At 39.9% G+C, this 25,045-nt stretch overlaps 1 protein-coding gene and 1 long non-coding RNA gene across 2 annotated transcripts in view; one reads left to right on the top strand and one right to left on the bottom strand.

The window, feature by feature from the left end:
- The window catches only part of hnrnpll (heterogeneous nuclear ribonucleoprotein L like), a 48,052-nt gene that overhangs the window by 10,445 nt on the left and 12,562 nt on the right, over positions 1 to 25,045 (bottom strand). Inside the window, exons 2-6 of the mRNA XM_082155880.1 lie at positions 11,949 to 12,067; positions 8,136 to 8,373; positions 6,870 to 6,955; positions 5,622 to 5,718; positions 5,453 to 5,525 (exon numbers count right to left, since the gene is read on the bottom strand). Coding sequence (XP_082012006.1) covers positions 5,453 to 5,525; positions 5,622 to 5,718; positions 6,870 to 6,955; positions 8,136 to 8,373; positions 11,949 to 12,067 — 613 coding nt within the window. The remainder of the gene's footprint in view (positions 1 to 5,452; positions 5,526 to 5,621; positions 5,719 to 6,869; positions 6,956 to 8,135; positions 8,374 to 11,948; positions 12,068 to 25,045) is intronic.
- LOC309488043 lies at positions 15,556 to 16,300 on the top strand. The gene is made up of 2 exons (XR_014201991.1): positions 15,556 to 15,688; positions 15,923 to 16,300. It is a non-coding gene; the product is annotated as an uncharacterized lncRNA (long non-coding RNA).

Below are 25,045 nucleotides of genomic sequence, written 5' to 3'. Positions count from 1 at the left end.
GGGGTTTTCAAACTGGGGGCCGCCAGGGGGCGCCAGGGGGGCCGCAGCAAGTTGGAAAAAAAAAAGTGTTATTATGAGTATTGTTTTAAAATAACATTTTAATAATTTGTTGCATAGCCTATCTGAACATTATACTTTTAATGCTAATCTTTTAGAGATTAACTGATTGATCGGCTGGTGACCAGAATTGGCAGATTTTCACGTGAGTTTCAGTCTGACATAATGCCGATTCAAATGCACTCGGGCGCCGCATGATTAACATCGCGTAACATCAGCATCACACGTGCACACAGAACGCACATGTAGGAAACCTTGTGAATTACGGCCGTTTCAGACCGCGAGCGGCGCGTGAGTAGCGCAATTTTTTTTCACCGTGCATGTTCAGTGAGTGCATTCACACCGCGAGCAGGAGCAGCGCGTGAGCGTCAAGCAGGAGCGTCGCGTGCTGTGAGCAGTAGTGAAGCGGAGGGTTCCGGCGCCGAGTCTATTTCTGCTGCGCTGCTCACGCTCAATTAAAGTGAAAGCACACTTTTGATGGACAAAATAAATATGATTTCACACAAAAAGTACCAAAAATGCACATAATTTGCATGTATAGTGTGTTTAAACAAGAACTTCAGCAGGCTTCAAGAAAATGAAGACTCAAAAATATTTATAGAAAATGTACCCATTTAAACTTGTTTTTATTAATCAGTTTGGATAAAAGTGGTGTTTTATAAAAAATATATATATAGAAAATAAATATTTGTGTGAATTAAAAAAATTAAATCAGAATCGGCTAAAATCTGTATTGGCAGGTCAAACTCAATGACAAATCGGAATTGGCCTTGAAAATTGTAATAGGTTCATCTCTATAATCTTTCTGATTGGCTGGTATCAAACACCATCACATAATCTGATGTTCACCTAGATGTTTTATTTATTTATTTCTACATTTGCCATAGTATTGTCGATGGGTTCAATAACACATCCTGCAAAAGGGGGGCCTTGGCCAGAACCTAGTGGTATTTGGGGGGCCTTGTCATGGAAAAGTTTGGGAACCCCTGCTCTAAAGCACACTCACTCAAACACACACACTCAAACACAAACACACACAGTCACTCAAACACACACAAACATACACACGCGCACTCACACACTCTCAAGCACACACACACACACACACACACACACACACACACACACACACACACTCAAACACAAGCACACACACACTCTAACACAAGCACACACACACAATCAAACACACACACTCACTCACTCAAACACACACACACACTCACTCACTCAAAAACACCCACTCACTCACTCAAACACACACACACACAGAACGTTGTTTCAAACTTGTCCGGTGTTTAATAATCCAGAAATAATGTTTTCATAATGCTAGCGAAACATGCGGGAGAGATGAGGCTGCAGTCAAACATAATCCTCTTTAGATGAAGCAGAAACACACAATCAAACCTTCAAACCAGTGAATACTCAGAGGCGCTTTAAACAAGACAGAGTTAAAGACTCGCTCTCAGACACACTAGAACACACACACGAGCGAGGAGAAACACAAGCACGTCATGTGTGTGTGTGTGTGTGTGTGTGTGTGTGTGGATGCGTTTGACACCGAGTGTTTGTGGACAGAAATGAGGAAGCGTTCCTCTATCAGCGTCACACACACAGCTATGCTAATCACCGCTAAATGAGCAGCTAGCGCTCGTCTTCAGCTCAATGTGACCTTCAACCATCAGCACAACACACTTCCTCAACACACACTGATTCAGTCAAAACACACATTTACTCAGACATCTTCAACATGTCTCACATTATCTCAGTGTATTCGCTATAGTTTAGAAAATGGTAATAAAATATGACGAACTCAGTTGATATTTGACTGGTTTTGTCCGTCCTTCTGTTAGACTGTCTCACACATGAATTATGTTGAATATCTGTCAGCTGTTAAATGTAACTACACAATTAGATAATACCAGTTTAGCTCAACCAATCACCAAGCAATGCTTCATTTTGTTCAGTCTGTGTGTAAAAAGAGCATTAGCAATTAAAGACAAAACACTGAAGCTAAACATGATCAGATCAAAGTTATGAATCCCTTTTAGTCCCAAATTGTCACTGGTAGTCACTGAATGAAGAATTATTGGGTGTGATATGTCACAGTTTACTTTATTTGGCTCTCCTCATTGACATAATGAACTATAGTGTCCTGATCACACTAGTGAAAATATATCAAAAATCATATCTGGTGTCTGAATAATCTTTGGTTTGACTGTACATCATGAGCTGATGGTGCATGGATGATGAAACACACGTGGATTCAGAACAGAAATGCTGAGGGAGAGTCTAGAGAAACAGGAGATGTTTAACACACTCGTTCATTAATCATTAATATTCTGTGATGAACGTCTTCATATTCCAGCAGAGGCTCTAATCTCCAGTCCATAATGAACAGAGAAACGCTGAGCTGCACTTCGGTCTCGTGCCGATCGATGTCTGAACGCTGCTGTTCTGCACTGATAACACACACACACTCTCACACACACCAACCTCCCACACACACCAACCTCCCACAACTGCAGATGATGTGGGAGTTCGAGCTGCTAAAACACGAGACGCTCGTCCTTCAACGACACGAATCCTTCACACACCCACATCTGACACAGCAAAACAACGAGACAATGGGCCCTATTATAACGCTCTGAAACGCAAGTATCAAACGCAAAACACAAGTAACTTTGTGGGCGGATCTCGGGCGCTGTTGCTATTATACCGGCGGGATAAATGACTCTTGCGCTCGATGCAAATCTAAAATGTGTTGGTCTGAAGTAGCTTCATTACTCATAGGTGTGGTTTGGGCGTAAGGTGAAATAAACCAATCAGAGCGTCATCTCACATTCCCTTTAAGAGCAGACGCGCTTGTTCCATGGCGGATTGCTATTATAACGGCGGATTTGCCAGGAGCGGTTCACAGTCGAGGAGACCGACGTTCTCGTCAGGGCCGTAAAACACAGAGAAGTGACATTGGGGATGGAGAAACACACCCAGATTAGCTTCGGTTAAAAAGGCGTATGATAATTTGGGTAAATGTGTAAGCTGGATTTATGCCTATTTTTCACATCTTCATGGACACCACAAAGATTTCCCTCGTGTGGAATATTTTTCCTTGTAATAATGTATGGTTTGCAAAAATGTGAACTGCTGCGTGTGTGTAGATGAGAGAAGCAAAGTGTGTGTGTGTTGTGCACACGCTACATTATGGCCAAGCATGCGCCCTTAAAATAGCATCTGAATAACACTCCACTGACTTTAGACGTGGTTTTTCCTGGTCAGTGGTGGAATTGTTTTCTGAAACTGCAAAATAGCACCAGGGAACGTTTGCCCCGGAACACGCCTCCTCTTTTCGCTGAACCGCCCCCGGGAGCGCAAGTTCATTCCCTAATTTACAGACGTGTGTCTGTGGAGGGAAAAGTCCGCTGTGTGTCGGGTGAGAAATAGGAATGAGACATGCGTGCAATGGGTGCAAGATACGGCCCAAGATCTTACTTCAGTTTCCGAAAGATAAATAAAGAGATTCTTCAGCATAAAAACAAACAGAGGTCAGAGGTCACCACTGAACACCGCACACCAAATCTCTGGCATTTCTCATGAGAGTAAACGAGAGCACGTGTGTCTCAACATCGTCTACACACTGTAAAAAAAATATTTTCATGATTCGTTATCACAACTTTTTATCTTTTGTCAAATCAACTTAGATAATTAATGTGGTTCAGATAACATCATATTTTGAGTTTCTATTTATTAAACCAATCTCCTTCATTGTATTAACTCACATTTTTAATTTCAACAAACTTTCAAAATTTTAAGGCAACCTGGAAACTTACTTTTTTAAGTTAAACCGACAATATTCTTTACAGTGAATACAGAGAAATCACATGATGAAGATCTCATTCTCAATACGAACATCAAACGACCCATGCTTTTCTAATTACAGAGATCTAGATCACCCAGGAGCCTCGTCACACTTACACTGTGTCCACACTAGACGCGACTTGACTGCGAGATGCGTCAAAATCAATCAAAACCCACAGCCAATCAGAACAGCGTGTGGGCGGAGTCAGCCAATCAGAACAGTGTGTGGGTAGAGTCAGCCAATCAGAACAGTGTGTGGGTAGAGTCAGCCAATCAGAATAGTGTGTGGGTAGAGTCAGCCAATCAGAACAGTGTGTGGGCGGAGTCTCGCGGCTCCAGAGAGTAATCCTGACGGCACTCGCAAGAAAATGGATAAGCAGCTGCATAATCAAATTCACAAATATTACACCATTTAAACATTATTAAAATACATAGACTGAGTTACTAAAACAATCTTTGTCAAATAATACACTAGTTTGTTCTCAGTTTGAACGTTCTTGTTTCCATTTGCTTAATTTCAAGATCTGAGGTGAATTATCCACTGTTGCTTTTACAGCCACAAAGCTGGAGCACTAAATGATATTCAGAGTCACATGACACGCTTTTAACATTAAATAAAGTACATAAACAGCACCTGAGATTATCATCGCCACACTTTGTGTTTGTTGTTCCAGCGCGACGTCACAGAAAAATAGAAACCGTTTCTAAAATAGATTTACTTCTATCTCTCTCTCGCTAAAGACGTAAAGCGCCACATTAAAGGGGTGGTTGATTATGATTTGACTTTTCTAACTTTAGTTAGTGTGTAATGTTGCTGTTTGATCATAAACAACATCTGCAAAGTTACAACGCTCAAAGTTCAAAGCAAAGGGAGAGATTTGCTTTTAAAGAAATAGTTTTTTAAGAACTACAACAAACGGCTGGTAGAGACTACACCACATTCCTCCCGGGTTAGTGACATCACCAACCCTAAATTTACATAAACCCCGCCCCCTGAACACGATTTATGGATTATCAAGACAGAATATGCTAATCAATGACTAGAAGATAACTACACATCACTATACACACTCATACTCACACTCTCTCTCTCTCTCTCAAACACACATACTCACACTCTCTCTCTCTCTCACACACACACACGCTCACACACACGAACACTCTCTCTCTCTCTCTCTCGCACACACGAACACTCTCTCTCTCACACACACATACACACACACACTCACTCTCTCTCTCTCTCTCTCTCTCTCTCTCACACACACACGCTCACACACACGAACACTCTCTCTCTAACTCACACACACTCTCTAACTCACACACTCACTCACACACTCTCTCTAACTCACACACACTCTCTCACGCACACACACACACACACACCCACTCACTCACTCACACGCACACTCTCTCTCTAACTCACACACACACACACACTCTCTCTCTAACTCACACACACACACACACACACTCACTCTCTCACTCGCACTCTCACACACACACACACACACACACACACACACACACACACACGTACCTCGTCTCAGCAGGAAGGGTTTGGTATAATCCCAGCTGTCGTTGTCGTTTCTGATGACGTTGAGGCGTGAGGGCTAGAATGAGAGAGCACAACGCCACTGCATGTGTGTTAGCTCCAGCGGTGTGTGTGTGTGAGTGAGTGTGTGTGAGTGTGAACGCTGCACATTTACCCGAGCGTATTCGATTTTCAGCGTGCAGCAGCCGGCGTAGATGTCGGCCCCGTTCAGGGCAGCTTTGGCCTTCTGGGCGTTCTGGATGGACTCAAACGTGACGGGCGTCAAGGAATCACACAGCTGAGACTCAAACACACACTTCAGATACACACACACACACACACACACACACTCACAGGTGACGTCAGCTCACACTCGTGAAACTGTGAAAGCGTGTTTGACACCACATATGAGAGCATTAAGACGGCTGACGCTTCACTTCAGCAGGTCAAACACGTGTAAACGTGAGAAAAGCAGAAGTTTGGATACAGGAATATTTTATGATATATAATATAATATAATATATTTATATATATATATATATATATATATTAGATAAATATTCTAAAAAGTAATGTAAATTAATAAAACCTTAAAAAAGCATGCATATTTTTATATATATACATATATATACATATATATATATATATATATATATATATATATATATATATATATATATATATATATTTAATAATCAATGAATCCTGTAAAACATTCAGTTCTTGGATCTCTTAAATTTACAAAAATATTTACTAATAATTTTTTTTATTTAAATATAATTTAATTTAGGTTTAATATATATATATATATATATATATATATATATATATATATATATAAAAATTCTAAATTAAATAATATTTAAATAAACAAATGTTTAATTATAATAATTAATTAAAAAATTTTTTTTAAATTATATATATAAATAACAACTATTGCAAAATACACAAATTATGCATGCAAATATTTAATAGAGACTCGATTGGTCATTGGCAGTGCTTCACGAGAGTGGGCGGAGCTAAAGAGTTCATTTGGAGTGATTTGCTTGTTTCAGTTCTCTGATTGGTGGAGATTTCTCTGCAGAATAATCATGTATTATTGTTCCACTGAGAATTCCACTGTTGAACACAATAAAAAAAAAATAAAAAAAATTGTAATGTGCTTATGCCATCGATTAACAGCCTCGTAGTTCTTCATCAGGAAAAATCAGTTCCTCTATGGAGAAGATGAATGGTAGTGCAATATCAGCACAAAACATTCTAATAATTTTTACATTTTTATCAAAACACTGTTTAGTAGGTTTTTAAAGTCATTTGAAAAACAAGGACTCAGGAAATGTCCTCATGAATCACGTTCACGTTTTAATACCAGTGTAATACACATATCACACACACACACACACACACGCACAACAAAGGATATTCCACCATGGCCTGGATTCCGTTCCTCTTAAAGATGACGATCCGCAGCACATTTCCGATAGGATTACAGACTGTGTACAAAACATCCTACAAGATGAAGAGGAGAATCCGTTCAGAGCAGTCAATCAGAGCGGGTCATGTGACATGCTTAAAATGAAGTGTTTTACCGTAGTGAGAGGTGTTTTACCGTAGTGAGAAGTGTTTTACCGTGGTGAGAAGTGTTTCACGGTAGCGATAAGTGTTTTAACGTAGTGAGAAGTAGTGAGAAGTGTTTTACGGTAGTGATAAGTGTTTTACCGTAGTGAGAAGTAGTGAGAAGTGTTTTACGGTAGCGATAAGTGTTTTACCGTAGTGAGAAGTGTTTTACCGTAGTGAGAAGTAGTGAGAAGTGTTTTACGGTAGCGATAAGTGTTTTACCGTAGTGAGAAGTAGTGAGAAGTGTTTTACGGTAGCGATAAGTGTTTTACCATAGTGAGAAGTAGTGAGAAGTGTTTTACGGTAGTGAGAAGTGTTTTACGGTAGCGATAAGTGTTTTACCATAGTGAGAAGTAGTGAGAAGTGTTTTACGGTAGTGAGAAGTGTTTTACGGTAGAGATAAGTGTTTTACCGTAGTGAGAAGTAGTGAGAATTGTTTTACGGTAGTGAGAAGTGTTTTACGGTAGCAATAAGTGTTTTACGGTAGTGAGAAGTAGTGAGAAGTGTTTTACGGTAGTGAGAAGTAGTGAGAAGTGTTTTACGGTAGCGATAAGTGTTTTACCATAGTGAGAAGTAGTGAGAAGTGTTTTACGGTAGCGATAAGTGTTTTACCGTTGTGATAAATAGTGATAAGTGTTTTACCGTAGTGATAAGTAGTGATAAGTGTTTTACCGTAGTGATAAGTGTTTTACCGTAGTGATAAGTAGTGATAAGTGTTTTACCGTAGTGATAAGTAGTTAGAAGTGTTTTACGGTAGTGATAAGTGTTTTACCGTAGTTAGAAGTGTTTTACGGTAGTGAGAAGTGTTTTACGGTAGTGAGAAGTGTTTTACGGTAGCGATGATTGTTTTACCGTAGTGAGAAGTGTTTTACGGTAGTTAGAAGTGTTTTACGGTAGTGAGAAGTGTTTTACGGTAGTGAGAAGTGTTTTACGGTAGTGAGAAGTGTTTTACGGTAGCGATGATTGTTTTACCGTAGTGAGAAGTAGTTAGAAGTGTTTTACGGTAGCGGTAAGTGTTTTACCGTAGTGAGAAGTAGTGAGAAGTGTTTTACAGTAGTGATAAGTGTTTTACCGTAGTGATGGGGTAGAGCGGGTTCTGGATGGACAGCAGCAGGACCTTGTTCCCGCTGTTGGGGTCGTCGGCGTTGGTGGGCCGCGTGATGCGTTTGCTGGTGGAGTAGTTGAAGAAGGCCTGCTGGCCCGCGATGTACACGGGCTCCTGGGAGCCACACGACACACACCGGTCGGCACTCTGAGCCTCCTCGAACTCCACCAGAGCCTGACGCTTGAACGGCATCATCATCACGTAACTGCGGGACACGAGAGGAGGCCTTCAGGACAGCTGTATCTCACATTCAGTCTTGAGCATTTCATTATGCGCTTTTGGCAGTTTATTTCAGATTTAGCTTTTTTTTTATTATTATTAGTTTTTATCATTTTCACATGTTCATTTTAGTGCAATTTTAGTCATTTTGTTGTGCTTTTGTAATTTTATTATTTTTATGTTTTTTTACATGGTTTTGGAGGGCCGAGATTTCAATGTTTCACTAATAAATAATTTTCCACTAAACACTATTTGTAGCGCCGTCCATCCAGTAATCACAATAGGCTTTGTGCTTTGATACTTTTGATATGAAACAAAGTCTCAGCTTTCAAATTCTCTCAATTTATCACAAAATGCAAACAATAAAAGCCATTTTGGCATTGCCAGTAACTTACTCGTTAATTTTACTTAAACTGCTGTTGTCTTCATAAAATGAATGCATGTTCGAATAAATTTAATGAAAACATATATAATATTTATTTATAATAAAAATATTTCTATTTCAACAACAAATTGGAGTAAAAACATTAATATTTTGGCTTCGGTAGAAAATTCCCTTCGCTGCATCACTAATGATCGGTTCATTTGACAAATATACAGCAGTGTTTAACTGCACAAAAACAGCATCAGACAAGACGTCTACAGAACGAACACTGAAGAACTTGAACGAAACGAACGAATCAAATCTGCAGAGATGTTTAAAACAGTCGTAGATGGAGGAGCACATCACAGCATTCTGTGGTCATGAGATGCTCATAGTGACTATAAATACACTCATATGACCTTGATTTGTGCCTGGAGAGAGAGAGAGAGAGAGAGAGAGAGAGAGAGAGAGAGAAGGAGAGAGAGAGAGAGAGAGAGAGAGAGAGAGAAAGAGAGAGAGAGAGAGAGAATGAGAGAGAGAGAAAGAGAGAGAGAGATAGAGAGAGAGAGATAGAGAGAGAGAGAGAGAGAGAGAGAGAGAGACTTCCTGTTCATCTTCATTTGATCCGTGTCTTTCCTAATGTAGTTCAGGTCTAAGGATGTGCGATATATATGTCGTCTACGATAATATCATACTTGTTGTTTTAACGATGTGTGATCGAACGAATCGTTTGAATTAATGATTCAATCGTTCCTTCGTTCCTGAAATGATCCGCCGTTTGAACGAGTGGAATAAATGAATGACTCAATGATTCGCTCAGTAACAGTGACTAGCCGCTAGGGGTGCACGATTCAGAAAATTTCACGATTCGATTCGATACCGATTTTTAGACTCAAGATTCGATTCAAAATCGATTTTCGATTCAAAAACGATTCTCGATTCAAAAAACGATTCACAGTATGTAAATGTAGTTGACTTTTTCCTGTGTGATTGCAGTAGACATACAATTTAAAAGAAAATAAATAACAAATTAAATGAAGTTTGATATTACTTTGTCTTCATAAAAACTTTTGCAACTAAACAGTGCAAAGTGCCAAGCTTTGGCCAGCTTTCGAATACATTTAATTCAAGTTTAAATTAAAACTTAAATACTTTTTTTTTTTTTTTTTTTACATTTAGCTTTAAAGTGCTGTAGTCAGATTAAACAAACAATACTGCTAAATGTAGTTTAAGGAGTAGGCTATTGACGGCAAAATAGGCTACAGAATATTTCGTTCTGTATTGACAGGTGCAATTTTTGAAAATCGATTAAAAAAAAATACAATAAGCCTACATTATATCTGCATTTATGTCAAAACCTAGACTTTCAAACATCAAAATGTCATTTATTAATATGAATATTCGTGTCAAAATGACATATAAACATTCTATTTTGCCTGGAAACGCTTCCAACACGCTTGCGTGTCGCGAGAAAAATAGGCGTCGGTTCTATTTCTAGCATGCACACGTTTTCCGCACGACTCGGGCCACACCTGAGACACGCGTGTCACGCAGGCTGTGTGCAAGCTCTAACCTGTTAACATGGGAGCCGAAATAAAAACAGACACGCCACAAAGCCAGCCAGCCAGCCTTCCTTCTGCTCCGCTTCGCTTCTGCTGCACTTCTTCTTTTGGCTATGACAAGAGTGTGCAGGCGTAAGTGTGAATTCGATGCAGCGCCATCTATGGGAATGGCAAGCTAAACTCATTTCAGGACAATACCAAAAAATGTATATAAAAAAAAAAAAAAAAAAAAAAAAAACAAGAATCGATTTTTGGAATTCTATGAATCGATTTTGAATCGGTAACGTTTGAATCGCGATTCATATGTGAATCGATTTTTTTGCCCACCCCTACTAGCCGCCGCCACCTACTGGTGGATATCAGTTTCACATTAAACGTATCTTTTCAATTGAAAATAATTTAATATATATTCCATGTCTAAAACATCAAAAGATTATTAATACATTTGTAACTGCAGGTTAAACACATTCATGTCCCTCTGCACTAAAATGTAAATGCCAATGTAAAAGTCTGTAAATGCAACTTTAGATCGCAACGATGAATTTTGTTGATACTGATTTCATTTGATTGTTAACAGCCTTATGGTGTATTATTATTCTAATTGAATTTATTGATTAAATGTAAGAATTTGAAACAACATACATATAATTAGGTTAAAAAAAATAGCTTTAAAAAGGTAAAAATACCCATAAAAGGTAAAAATAATTTCAAACTTGGAAAAGATGATTTCTGTCACTGCTGTGAACAGACCACCGCACAGAATATGAAGAATATCAAAAACTTAAAGAGTCAGTCCTAAACCTGCCAAGATACCGACACAATAAACACACACTCAGCAAAATATCATCTAATTATCGTTATCGACAAAATCCCAGAAAATATCGAGATATAATTTTTTGGGTCAAAATCTTACACCCTTAGATCAAACACACGCTAATGTCCCACATCTGCTTATTAAAAGTGTAATAAATTAATAATTTCTAAATTAAATCATAGAAATGCTGTTCCCATGATCCTCTGTGAGCATCTGTGGGTGTGAATGTGACTTTAGAAAAGAGGCTCGTTGTGATTCAGAAAGGAGAAACGCCTCAAACACAGGAACCGTTGCTTCCATAAGTGCCTACGCCTGTCAACCTCACATCTGTGGTACATCGTTGAGTAAACACGAGCACTGCACGTTGCAAAGTTATTTTTAAATGAATGTATCTGAAGTGAACTGACTGTCTTTAGAAAAGTTTAGATGTTATTTCAGCGCAGTGTAACAGCGCAGCGCTTCTGGGTTGTACGTCAGAACGGAGGCTCACTATTGGCCACCATCACACACATGACCAGCGTCGGCCAATAGTGAGCCTCCGTTCTGACGTACAACCCAGAAGCGCTGCGAACCAAAACACTGTAATATAATTTGACAGCTATCAGTTATAGTTTAAAGTATCCATCTTCACTTAGTAACACACACACATCTGAGCATCACCAGTGAACAGTGTAAGACCCTCTCACAGTGTCACGCCGCGTTCCCAACATACACCGGTTTATTAAAAATCCATATCATAACCAAAATAAACACCGATATTCGGTATGAACCAGTTTACCGCCCAGCACTACTGGAACATGAGAACTAAACCATAATTTTACCAGATGTTTCCGAACTTCTCCAAGGACTCGACCAGATCAGCCTCCACCACAGACTCACACAGTCCCCGGACGTGGACGACAGGAGACGGAGCGATGCGATGAGTCTCCGAGCCGTTATCCTGCAGGAGAGACGAGAGACACCACGTGTGTTCATTCAGACATCCGTAGTAGAGCACACACATGCCAAACAATACTAAATAAATCATTTTTAAAATAAAAAACAAAACACTTAATGAAAAAAATTTAAATGTCTGGTTCGCTATCTTTGTGGAGACTCTCCATTGACGTAATGGTGTTTATACTGTACAAACTGTATATTCTCTCCTTTTACACTAAACCTACCCACCACACACACACACACACACACACACACACACACACACACACACACTAACCCGACCCCTAAACCTACCCATCACACACACACACACACACACACACACACACACACACACTAACCCGACCCTAAACCTACCCATCACACACACACACAATAACCTGACACCTAAACCTACCCAATTACACACACACACACTAACCCGACCCTAAACCTACCCATCACACACACACACACACTAACCCGATCCTAAACCTACCCATCACACACACACAAACCTCTAAACCTACCCATCACACACACACACACACACACACACACACACACTAACCCTACCCCTAAACCTACCCAATTACACACACACACACACACACACACACACACACTAACCCGACCCCAAACCTACCCATCACACACACACACAATAACCCAACACCTAAACCTACCCAATTACACACACACACTAACCCGACCCTAAACCTACCCATCACACACACACACACTAACCCGATCCTAAACCTACCCATCACACACACACAAACCTCTAAACCTACCCATCACACACACACACACACACACACACACACACACTAACCTGACCCCTAAACCTACCCATCACACACACACACACTAACCCGACCCTAAACCTACCCATCACACACACACACACACACACAAAAAAATACATTTATAATGTTATACAAAATTTCTGTTTCAAATAAATGCTGTTCAATTTATAAAAAAATCCTGAGAAAGAAAATGCATCAACGTTTCCACAAAAAACATTAATCAGCACGACTGTTTTCAACACTGATAATAATCATAAATGTTTCTTGAGCAGCAAATCATCATATTAGAGTGATTTCTGAAGGATCATGTGACACTGAAGACTGGAGTAATGATGCTGAAAATTCAGCTTTGATCACAGGAATAAATTACACTTTACTATATATTCACATAGACAATTTTTTATCAAATAAATGCCTTGGTGAGCAGAAGAGACTCTTTCAAAAACATTAAAAAAATCTTACCGACCTCTTATAAGGTCTCCAAGTATATTGCGCAAAGCAATGTTCAGGACTCAGTTTGAACACTTCAACACTTTATCCCATTTCTTTATTTTCAATTCTTATTTTTTATTGTTTTTATAAATGTTTTTATCATTCCTGTGACTGTTTTTCTGTAGACTTATCTGTCCATTTTGTATCCCATTATAAAGAGACCGCGGGGTGGGGTGGGAGGGATTGGTAGATGTGTTGTTGTTTGTTGTGTTTCCTTTTGCCATGTTTATTGTCAAAAATTGAAAATCTAATAAAAATAAATAAATAAAAATAAATAAAAAAATAAAAAAATCTTACCGACCTCTTCATCTAAAGATTAATAAAAAATGATCAAAACCTTTAATTAATGAAGAACTCAGATCTCAATGTGCTAAAAACGGCATTAGACGTTCGCAGATTTTCCCATCAAGTGTTTCTGAGTTCATCAGATCGTGTGACTGTGATTATTCTGCGATCGGCCAATAGTTGTACATTTAGTCAGTCATATTAATAAACAATACATTTTTCTTGGATCATGTGATTTAACTTTTCAGATTAAAACATTAGTGCATGTAGAAACAGAACATGTGCAGTGCCAGAAGCATGTGACTCCGAAACCACACGTGCATCTGCATGTGCAGCTTCATTTTTGCAGGCATCAAACTCTCTTTCCATTTTCTGTTTTGCAAAACTCCCGAATGTTTGCCGACCACAGAGATCAACAGACAAACGGCTTGATCTCTCACTGCAGAACTGGCACCTCGATGCGTTCGGTCTCACATTCACATCGAGAACATGAAGAACGTCCCACTGATTCACTCTCAACAAGGGTTATTATAATGAACTGAAACTGGACTAAAACCATGAAATAAACGTTTCTAACTGCTTGACATTAAAGTCTCCCTGTAGTCAATAATTGTATCCCTTAAAACTCCAAAATGACATATTAAACATTTTTATCTTGAAAAAATGACTTAAAATATCTTAAATGTAACTCGACACCCTTGCCTCATTTAGTATGCGCGGTTCTATGAATATGCAAATGAGCCCCGCCTCCACTCACTCAGCTCAGAGATCCACTGGTTGACGATCACACGTTGATCTGATTGGTTACAAGGTAGTTTGTGACGTCAGAAACACCAGCGATTTCAAAGCGTGTGTTTGAGACTGTCTTTGGTTCACTGCAGTTTTAAGGAGGAAATACTCAGCAATGCTGTCGACTTATGAACTTACACATGGTTTGTGTTAAAGCATATTAAAAACACCATATAGACACATAAACAACGTTAAAAGCTGGATTTTTACAACTGAGGGACTTTAACTTTAACTTCTTGTTTATTGAACTGTAAGCAAAAACATTAAAGTGGAAATATTAAATTAATATTCACATTTATTCATTTAGCAGACACCTTTATCCAAAGCGACTTACAAGTGAGAACAATAGAAGCAGTGAAACTAACAATAGGACAACAATATGTAAGTGTTATGACCCTTCCCAGTTTAATCTAATGCAGTATATGTACTTTTTATATATATAGATAGATAGATTTAGAAGAGAATAGAAGAGAAAGTTATTAGTATTAATGGATCAAGTGTTGCCGAAAAAGATGTGTCTTCAGCCGTTTCTTGAAAACGGACTCAGCAGATGAGAAGAGTTGGGCAGATCATTTTCAAGAAACGGCTGAAGACACATTTAACAGTGTAAATATACAATATAAAAATAAAATAATTTAATATAAAATAATTAATTATAAGTAAGGGGATAATGTACATCCACCGGTTGTTCTCTCAGAGTAAACCCGACAGAGGCATCAGGTCTTACATCAGCCTGAAGGGGTTTATTAGATAAGTCAAGTCAAGTCAAGTCAAGTTTATTTGTATAGCGCTTTTCACAATACAGATTGTATCAAAGCAGCTTCACAGTATTAAATTAAAATAATACAACAAAGTTTGTTTCAAGAGGAATTTATTGATTGATAAAATTAAATTAAATATCCCCAAAATATCCCCAACTGAGCGAGCCAAAGACAACAGTGGCAAGGAACCGAAAAACTCCATCAAGTGACCTAATGGTGTCCTAAAACTCCATCAGGTGACCTAATGGTGTCCTAAAACTCCATCAAGTGACCTAATGGTGTCCTAAAACTCCATCAAGTGACCTAATGGTGTCCTAAAACTCCATCAGGTGACCTAATGGAGAAAAAAAAACCTTGGGAGAACCCAGGCTCAGTCGGGGGCCAGTTCTCCTCTGGCATTTATGAGCTAGAGGCCGGATTGTAGTTTGAACTGTAAGATTAAAAATATTATATGAATGCCTGGCTGAAGAGATGCGACTTTAATCTAGTTTTAAACTGGGAGAGCGAGTCTGAGCAACGAACAGTATCAGGAAGACTATTCCAGAGTTTTGGAGCCAAATGTGAAAATGCTCTCCCTCCTTTGGTGGTTCTGGATATCCTAGGTATGACCAAAAGCTTTGAATTTAGTGATCTTAAAGAGCGCAATGGATTATAGGGTGATAGAAGATCCGTTAAATAGACTGGAGCTAAGCCGTTTAGGGCTTTATAAGTCAGTAGCAATATCTTATAATTAATACGGAGCTTTATAGGTAACCAATGCAGTGATGATAAAATCGATAACACACACACACACACACACACACACACACACACACACACACACACCTGAAGGGGTTTATTCTTAGATAACACACACACACACACACACACACACCTGAAGGGGTTTATTCTGAGATAACACACACACCTGAAGGGGGTTTATTCTGAGATAACACACACACACACACACACCTGAAGGGGGTTTATTCTGAGATAACACACACACACACACACACACACACACCTGAAGGGGTTTATTCTGAGATCACACACACACACACACACACACACACACACACACACACACACACACACACACACACACACACACACACACACACACACACACACACACACACACCTGAAGGGGGTTTATTCTGAGATAACAGACACAGACACAGACACACACCTGAAGGGGTTTATTCTGAGATAGCACACACACACACACACACACCTGAAGGGGTTTATTCTGAGATAACACACACACACACACACACACCTGAAGGGGTTTATTCTGAGATAACACACACACACACACACACACACACACACACACACACACACACCTGAAGGGGTTTATTCTGAGATAGCACACACACACACACACCTGAAGGGGGTTTATTCTGAGATAACACACACACACACACACACACACACACACACACACACACACACACCTGAAGGGGTTTATTCTGAGATAACACACACACACACACACACACACACCTGAAGGGGGTTTATTCTGAGATAGCACACACACACACACACACACACCTGAAGGGGGTTTATTCTGAGATAACACACACACACACACACACACACACACACACACACCTGAAGGGGTTTATTCTGAGATAACACACACACACACCTGAAGGGGTTTATTCTGAGAGAAAACACACACACACACACACACACACACACCTGAAGGGGTTTATTCTGAGAGAAAACACACACACACACACACACACACACACCTGAAGGGGTTTATTCTGAGATAACAACCGGCTGGATGTATATTATCCCGACGCTACTTCCACATCAGTAAATAATTAGACACGAAATATTGATCTGAGTCTAAATATTTTATTAGGTCTATAAACTCAGAGCTTCCGCGGAGAGAGCAGTTTCAGCGGCGAGATCAAACTAGACGGACATTTAAGAGAGACGGTATACAGTCATAACACTTATTACACAGCATTTCACCACATCAATAATTATGGAGATCAGAGATATTAATTTCAGATTAAACTGTTTTAAAATCGTGCTTGTTTGTACCTCATAATCCAACAGTGCACAAAACAATAGATGCAAAATGGCGGCATCTGCGTTTGAACGAAACAAGAGAGAGCGAGTCCATGATACTGGATGGCATAATTAAATAACTGTACACCAAATATTGATTCAACTGAGTTTTAATATTTTATAAGCTCACCAAATGCAAAACTTCCAGGAAGAAAAAACATTCCTAGCGAGTGTATAGCGAATAATAAATATTATACAACCAAAGGCAAAAAATATATAAATACATAATTATATAAGCTTTTTAATTTCTCATGAAATTATAAGAAATCATGTGTGTATATATATATTCAAATAGAATGGTCATTTATAGAATTAATTTCAGTGACAATTATTAGAAAGCAAACAAGCCAAAAACAGGACGTGATGGCGCGAGATAAACAGCTCCAGCACATCTTTTTTCTCTCTCATTGCCCGTCACAGTTCTATACAGGCCGACATTTTGCAGCAGATCTGTGTGTGTGTGTGTGTGTGTGTGTGTGTGTGTGTGTGTGTGTGTGTGTGTGTGTGTGTGTGTGTGTGTGTGTGTGTGTGTGTGTGACGGAGGGATTCCTGCCGCTCTTTTGACTCCTTTACACACTTTATAAGCTCTTCACGAGATCTTCAACAGGACAAAAATACCAACAAGTGCATTTAATGCACACAGCATTGCTTTATATGTTCCGTCGCCAAAAAAAAACCATGTGTTTTGTGTTCCGTGTCTTTAGGTGTGGATGTGAAGCGAATCAGGTCGAAATGAATCATTTTCTTGTTTGGGACCAAAAAGAATCAAGAGAACTAAAATAACTCAGTGTCTAATCAAAGCCCAGAGATGTAACAGACACCTGACAGTGTGCTTTTCTTCCTGTTGCTCTGAGAAAACGGCCGTCTGTTTTTTAACACAAATTTAACACCTGTCTAAAGTGAGAACATTTGGCAGATCTGTGACCAGATTACATGCCCTGTATCTGTTACTTTAAAATCAATAATCCACCCAAATGTGAGAGACTAAACAATGAGGTTTGAGGTGAACTACTTATTTTAAACCCATCAGCGTCTGTGGTTGGAAAAAGACCTGCAGAAACACGACGTTGTGCCCATGTTCATCGGAAGAGTCACATCATTCAGACCCCGAACACACACTCAAGCCATGCAAACATCAAACCACTTCCACAGCAGACACACGGAAGACGAGATCCGTGAGTCACACGCAATGGGCCCTATTTTAACGATCTAAGCGCGTTTAGTTTGCTAGTTTAACGACGGGAAAAATGGCCGCCGCTCCCGGTGCATGGTCTAAAAGGGTTGTGCTTGTTATAATCTGCTCGTGCTCGAGGTTATAGCATATATTGGTAATAAAGCATATTTAATATATTTAATAACATTTTAATTAATGGTCTATGAGTGTAACACATTTCAGTTCCGATTTGTTCCTCAATTCTGACAAAGGATTGTATTAATTCTTTATCACTAAAGTAAAAACTGAGCAACTAGTCAGTCTTTTTACCCACATGACCTCATCCGCATAGCTACACCCACCTCATCCGCATAGCTACACCCACCTCATCCGCATAGCTACACCCACCTCATCCGCATAACAACACCCACCTAATCCACATAGCCACACCCACCTCATCCACATAGCCACACCCACCTCACCCACATAGCCACACCCACCTCATCCACATAGCCACACCCACCTCGTCCGCATAGCCACACCCACCTCACCCACATAGCCACACCCACCTCATCCGCATAGCCACACCCACCTCACCCACATAGCCACACTCACCTCATCCACATAGCCACACCCACCTCATCCACATAGCCACACCCACCTCATCCACATAGCCACACCCACCTCATCCACATAGCCACACCCAACTCATCCACATAGCCACACCCACCTCATCCACATAGCCACACCCACCTCATCCACATAGCCACACCCAACTCATCCACATAGCCACAACCACTTCCATATATAACTCCACCCACCATCTCAACTCACAGGCGTGACGAACAGGATTCATAGATACTGAATAATTTCAGTCTTCATTTGCATACAGACACAGAGAGAGTGTGATTAAATCCTGCTTTACTTTGAATCTCTCACAGACGTTCAGTTAATATAATAACATAATACAGGGGAAATTCAAAACAGGGATGGAAATTAGCACCCGCCACCAGCCAAATGCGGGTGATTTTGTGTTGTGGCGGGTAAACTCGCTTCACCTACCGGCCACCGTGGCGGGTAAATAAAAATATACTGTTTCACACAGACGGCGGACACTTTTAGAGGACATAAGTGTACGCTGAAATAAAGTCTTTCACCTCAGAAAAACGGACTTTCTTGTCCTGTCACGTCAGCCGTTATCCTGTGCTCGGAGCGAACACTCTTCAATTGCACGCGCAAATGCGGCGGCGCGCGCTGTGTATCGCCTCACTGCATATAAAGTGCACAAGAAACTACGAGCATGCAACGCCGTTACGTTGTAAATTACACAAAATAAAAGTAATTCAGGTATGATTTTCATTCTGTTCACCAGGAGCAGTTTCCATGGTTCATTAACAGTTATTGTTAATATTGTGTATTCACCATGGCAACTGTCGTTTCCATATTAACCCCAAAAATGCCACTTTATTTTTCTTTGTGTTATTTTTTATATTTTTAAATGACTCTAGTGGCTCATACCAACATTGTATTAACAAAAACTAGTTTGGGACTGCTATTTAATAGCTTTAGCATAGGCCTAATGTTTATTTATTAGTACTAGTCTTTACTATTAGTCATATTCCCACAATTTATGTTAAGTAAAGGGGGACAGTACTTGTGTGTGTGGAAATAGCCGGTTTCAATAAAACTACTTGTGACATGTCATATTTGGCTTTGACTTTGACTGAACATTTGCTCTCACTTTGCGGAAAAAATATCGGGATATATATCGTATATCGATATTCAGCCTAAATAATCGGGATATGACTTTTGGTCCATATCGCCCAGCCCTAGTAAATTGTTGGGACTAAAAACCTAAAACTGGAAGCCATAAAAGACCACGAATCATTCAAATGCCACATCCAGGTAAAAAAGAGAAATATATATAAGAGAGAAAGAGAAAATGTCAGTATTTCATTGAGACTTGAGATTAAATAAACTGCTTAAGTATTGTAGATCTTGTAGTATTAATTTTCACATGCAGTTACACATTGTCGGTTAAAAACAAGAAAGTGGCTGGTAAAAACATTGAGTGGCTGGTAGATTTTGAAATCCACCAGCCACAGTGGCCGGTGGACAAAAAAGTTAATTTCCATCCCTGATTCAAAACATGCTCTTCTTGCAGCCCGTGCAAATAATGACACACTCGACTGCAAAAAAACATAATCTGTTTATGTATTTATTCATAACATTAACCTAGTTTAAATAATAACAAATGTTTTGGTGCAGGCTGTTTGTTTGTTCTGCAAACTCATGATAAGGAGGAAAAATCTCGACAACAGATGGTCAGATGTTTTATCACGCGTGTATATGAAAGATTGTATATAAGCCATCTGACTTTACTTAAACAAATGCATAAACAGGTTAATCAGGCAGACAAACAAGCTCTAAAAACGTCAGACGCTTTAAAAATAGCTCTGAATCTGCGGGAAATGAGCAGCGGCTGCATGTTAATGTCATCATACGCTGATTGGATTACACAAATTGGTCAAATGAATCGTTTCGGGTGACATTTCAAACGCAGGGACACAAATAGTGTGTGTTCTCATGAGTGGACGAACGCAAGTTCATACACGGGTGATTCCAGATGAAAGGCTGATTCATACATGCAGAGGGTTTAATACTTGACTCGGTCATAAACATAAATGTATGAAGTGACTTTTGCATTGTGTGATAAGAAGCAAAGCTGCTCATCACGAGTTACTTAAAGAAAACGCATTCAATAGATAAAGCATCTGCGTCAGAGAAAGAAAGAAAGAAAGAAAGAAAGAAAGAAAGAAAGAAAGAAAGAAAGAAAGAAAGAAAGAACAAACAAATGAATGAATGAATGAAGGAAAGAAAGAAAGAATGAAGAAAGAAAGAAAGAATAAAGTAAAGAAAGAAAGAACAAACAAATGAATGAATGAAGGAAAGAAAGAAAGAATGAAGAAAGGAAAAACAAACGAATGAAGGAAAAAATAAAGAAAAAAGAACAAATTAAGGAAGGAAGGAATGAAGAACAAGTGAATAAATGAAAGAAAGAAAGAATGAAGTAAAGAAAGAAATAACAAAGGAAGGAAGGAAAAAAGAACAAACAAATGAATGAATGAAGGCAAAAAGAAAGAAAGAACATGCATACGAAGTAAAGAAAGAAATGAAAGAAAGTAAGAAAAGGAAGAAAAGAAAAAATAAAGGAAGGAAGGAAGAAAGGAAGGTAAGAAAGAATGAAGTAAAGAAAGAAATTAAAGAAAGAAAGAAAAGGAAGGAAGGAAAGAAAGAAAAAATAAAGGAAGAAAGGAAGAAAGGAAGGAAAGAAAGAATGAAGTAAAGAAAGAAAGAACGAAGGAATGAAGAACAAACAAATGAACGAATGAAGTAAGGAAAGAAAGAACAAATGAAGGAAAGAACAAGTGAATGAATGAAGTAAAGAAAGAAAGATGAAAGGAAGGAAGAACAAATGAATGAACTAATGAAAGTAAGAAAGAACAAATGATGGAAGGATGGAAAGAACAAACTAAGTAAGAAAAGGAAGGAAGGAAAGAAAGAAAGAATGAAGAAAGAAAAAACAAATGAAGAAAGAAAAAAGAGAACAAATGAAGGAAGGAAGAAATAATTTGTTTTAGACTACTTTATTTTGAGTCAGTTTAATTTCCTCTATGACAGAGATTATTAATAAAACTTCCTGCATTACTTCCTTGTTCTCAGCCTGTTGTTCTGTAAGTACGAGCCTCTGATTCACAGACTGAGACTGAACCCCGAGCCGCTGATTCACAGACTGAGACTGAACCCCGAGCCACTGATTCACAGACTGAGACTGAACCCCGAGCCGCTGATTCACAGACTGAGACTGAACCCCGAGCCACTGATTCACAGACTGAGACTGAACCCCGAGCCGCTGATTCACAGACTGAGACTGAACCCCGAGCCGCTGATTCACAGACTGAGACTGAACCCCGAGCCGCTGATTCACAGACTGAGACTGAACCCCGAGCCGCTGATTCACAGACTGAGACTGAACCCCGAGCCGCTGATTCACAGACTGAGACTGAACCCCGAGCCGCTGATTCACAGACTGAGACTGAACCCCGAGCCAGTGATTCACAGACTGAGACTGAACCCCGAGCCACTGATTCACAGACTGAGACTGAACCCCGAGCCGCTGATTCACAGACTGAGACTGAACCCCGAGCCTCTGATTCACAGACTGAGACTGAACCCCGAGCCTCTGATTCACAGACTGAGACTGAACCCCGAGCCGCTGATTCACAGACTGAGACTGAACCCCGAGCCGCTGATTCACAGACTGAGACTGAACCCCGAGCCGCTGATTCACAGACTGAGACTGAACCCCGAGCCGCTGATTCACAGACTGAGACTGAACCCCGAGCCGCTGATTCACAGACTGAGACTGAACCCCGAGCCGCTGATTCACAGACTGAGACTGAACCCCGAGCCACTGATTCACAGACTGAGACTGAACCCCGAGCCGCTGATTCACAGACTGAGACTGAACCCCGAGCCGCTGATTCACAGACTGAGACTGAACCCCGAGCCACTGATTCACAGACTGAGACTGAACCCCGAGCCGCTGATTCACAGACTGAGACTGAACCCCGAGCCGCTGATTCACAGACTGAGACTGAACCCCGAGCCACTGATTCACAGACTGAGACTGAACCCCGAGCCGCTGATTCACAGACTGAGACTGAACCCCGAGCCACTGATTCACAGACTGAGACTGAACCCCGAGCCGCTGATTCACAGACTGAGACTGAACCCCGAGCCGCTGATTCACAGACTGAGACTGAACCCCGAGCCGCTGATTCACAGACTGAGACTGAACCCCGAGCCACTGATTCACAGACTGAGACTGAACCCCGAGCCGCTGATTCACAGACTGAGACTGAACCCCGAGCCGCTGATTCACAGACTGAGACTGAACCCCGAGCCGCTGATTCACAGACTGAGACTGAACCCCGAGCCACTGATTCACAGACTGAGACTGAACCCCGAGCCGCTGATTCACAGACTGAGACTGAACCCCGAGCCGCTGATTCACAGACTGAGACTGAACCCCGAGCCGCTGATTCACAGACTGAGACTGAACCCCGAGCCGCTTGTATAAACACATTATGTCATTGTTCAGACAGTGTCTTGAGTTCTAGTGTTACCTTTTAGTTCTTGTGTTTAAGAAAGCTATGAACAGTCTTAAAGAAAATATTTGTATGTTTAACTTGAGAACAAATACTTCTCCAGTCTATAGTCCACAACAACAGTTGATTATGAAAGACTGACACCCTTTACTCAAACACTACAAAAAATAAATAAATACAAATACAAATACAGGTTCTCTCTCTCTCTCACACACACACACACACACACACACACACCAAATTCCATACAGAGGTATGAGGGATTTGTTACTCTCTCTCTCTCTCACACACACACACATTTATTTTATGTCATTAAAGTCTTTAAATGTTCGCCGGTTCCCGCCTCCTTCTTCCCATAACAACGAACTGCGTTACACTGGTGCAGAAACCCGGGAAGGAAGAAGGAGGCGGGAACAGGCAAACATTTAAAGACTTTAATGACATCAAATAAATCAACAACAAAACAAAAGTAAAAGAAAGACCCCTCACGGACGACTGCTGTCACACAATAAAACATAAAAACCACAACATAAGTCCAGGCCTGTCCTCTCTCTCGCTCTTCCCTGTCGTCGCTCCTCCTTCATGCTTCCGCTCCTCCGTGAGAGATACGAGTCCGGTGCGTCGTCCCTCATCAGTCCCTCCTCATCAGTCCCTCCTCATCAGTAATCACGCCACCGTCCTCGTGACGCTCTCTCACGGCCCTCGGCCTCGTCCTGCTCGCCACACTAATATTCAAGCATTTAGGCGATGGTTTAAGCTGGATTTTCCCATGGTTTGTGTTGGATAGGTATCGGATCATATCTCCGATCTAGCGTTCTGGGCCAGTATCGGCACGATAGCGATGACGTGGATCGGATCGGGACATCCCTAACCGAACAGAGATCTGACAGAGATCTGGCTATAGTCACACGTGCACAGACACATTCACTGACTGACACCTCATGTGTTTGTCACATCTGATCACTCTTCAGCTTCCTATGATATGACATGCATTTCTAAATGAACACAAAACGCTCAATTGATGAGGATTTCTCCATGTCATGCCATCTTGAAAGAAGGGAGGTCAAAGGTCATCATTATATGTATGATAGAGTATGACATGATTTAATTAAATCAACTGAGATGCTGAAATACAAATAATAATAAACAATAAATATTATATATATATATATATATATATATATATATATAATGCTTATTTTTATATATATATATATATATAATGTTTATTATCTTTATATATACACATATATTTAGTGCTGGGCAAAAGATTAATCGCGATTAATCGAATCCAAAATAAAAGTCTTGTGTTTGCATAATATATGTGTGTGTACTGTGTATAATTATTCTGTATATATAAATACACACATATGCATGTATTTATCTAAGAACTATTTGCATATTTATATACTGTATATATATTTATACATAATTTATATTATATATAAATAATTTATATATAAATAAATAAAAAAT

The sequence above is a fragment of the Leuciscus leuciscus genome (genome assembly GCF_965113295.1).
Source record: "Leuciscus leuciscus genome assembly, chromosome: 23".
NCBI classification, from domain to species: Eukaryota; Metazoa; Chordata; class Actinopteri; order Cypriniformes; family Leuciscidae; genus Leuciscus; species Leuciscus leuciscus.
This window is presented reverse-complemented; position numbering and strand designations above follow the sequence as displayed.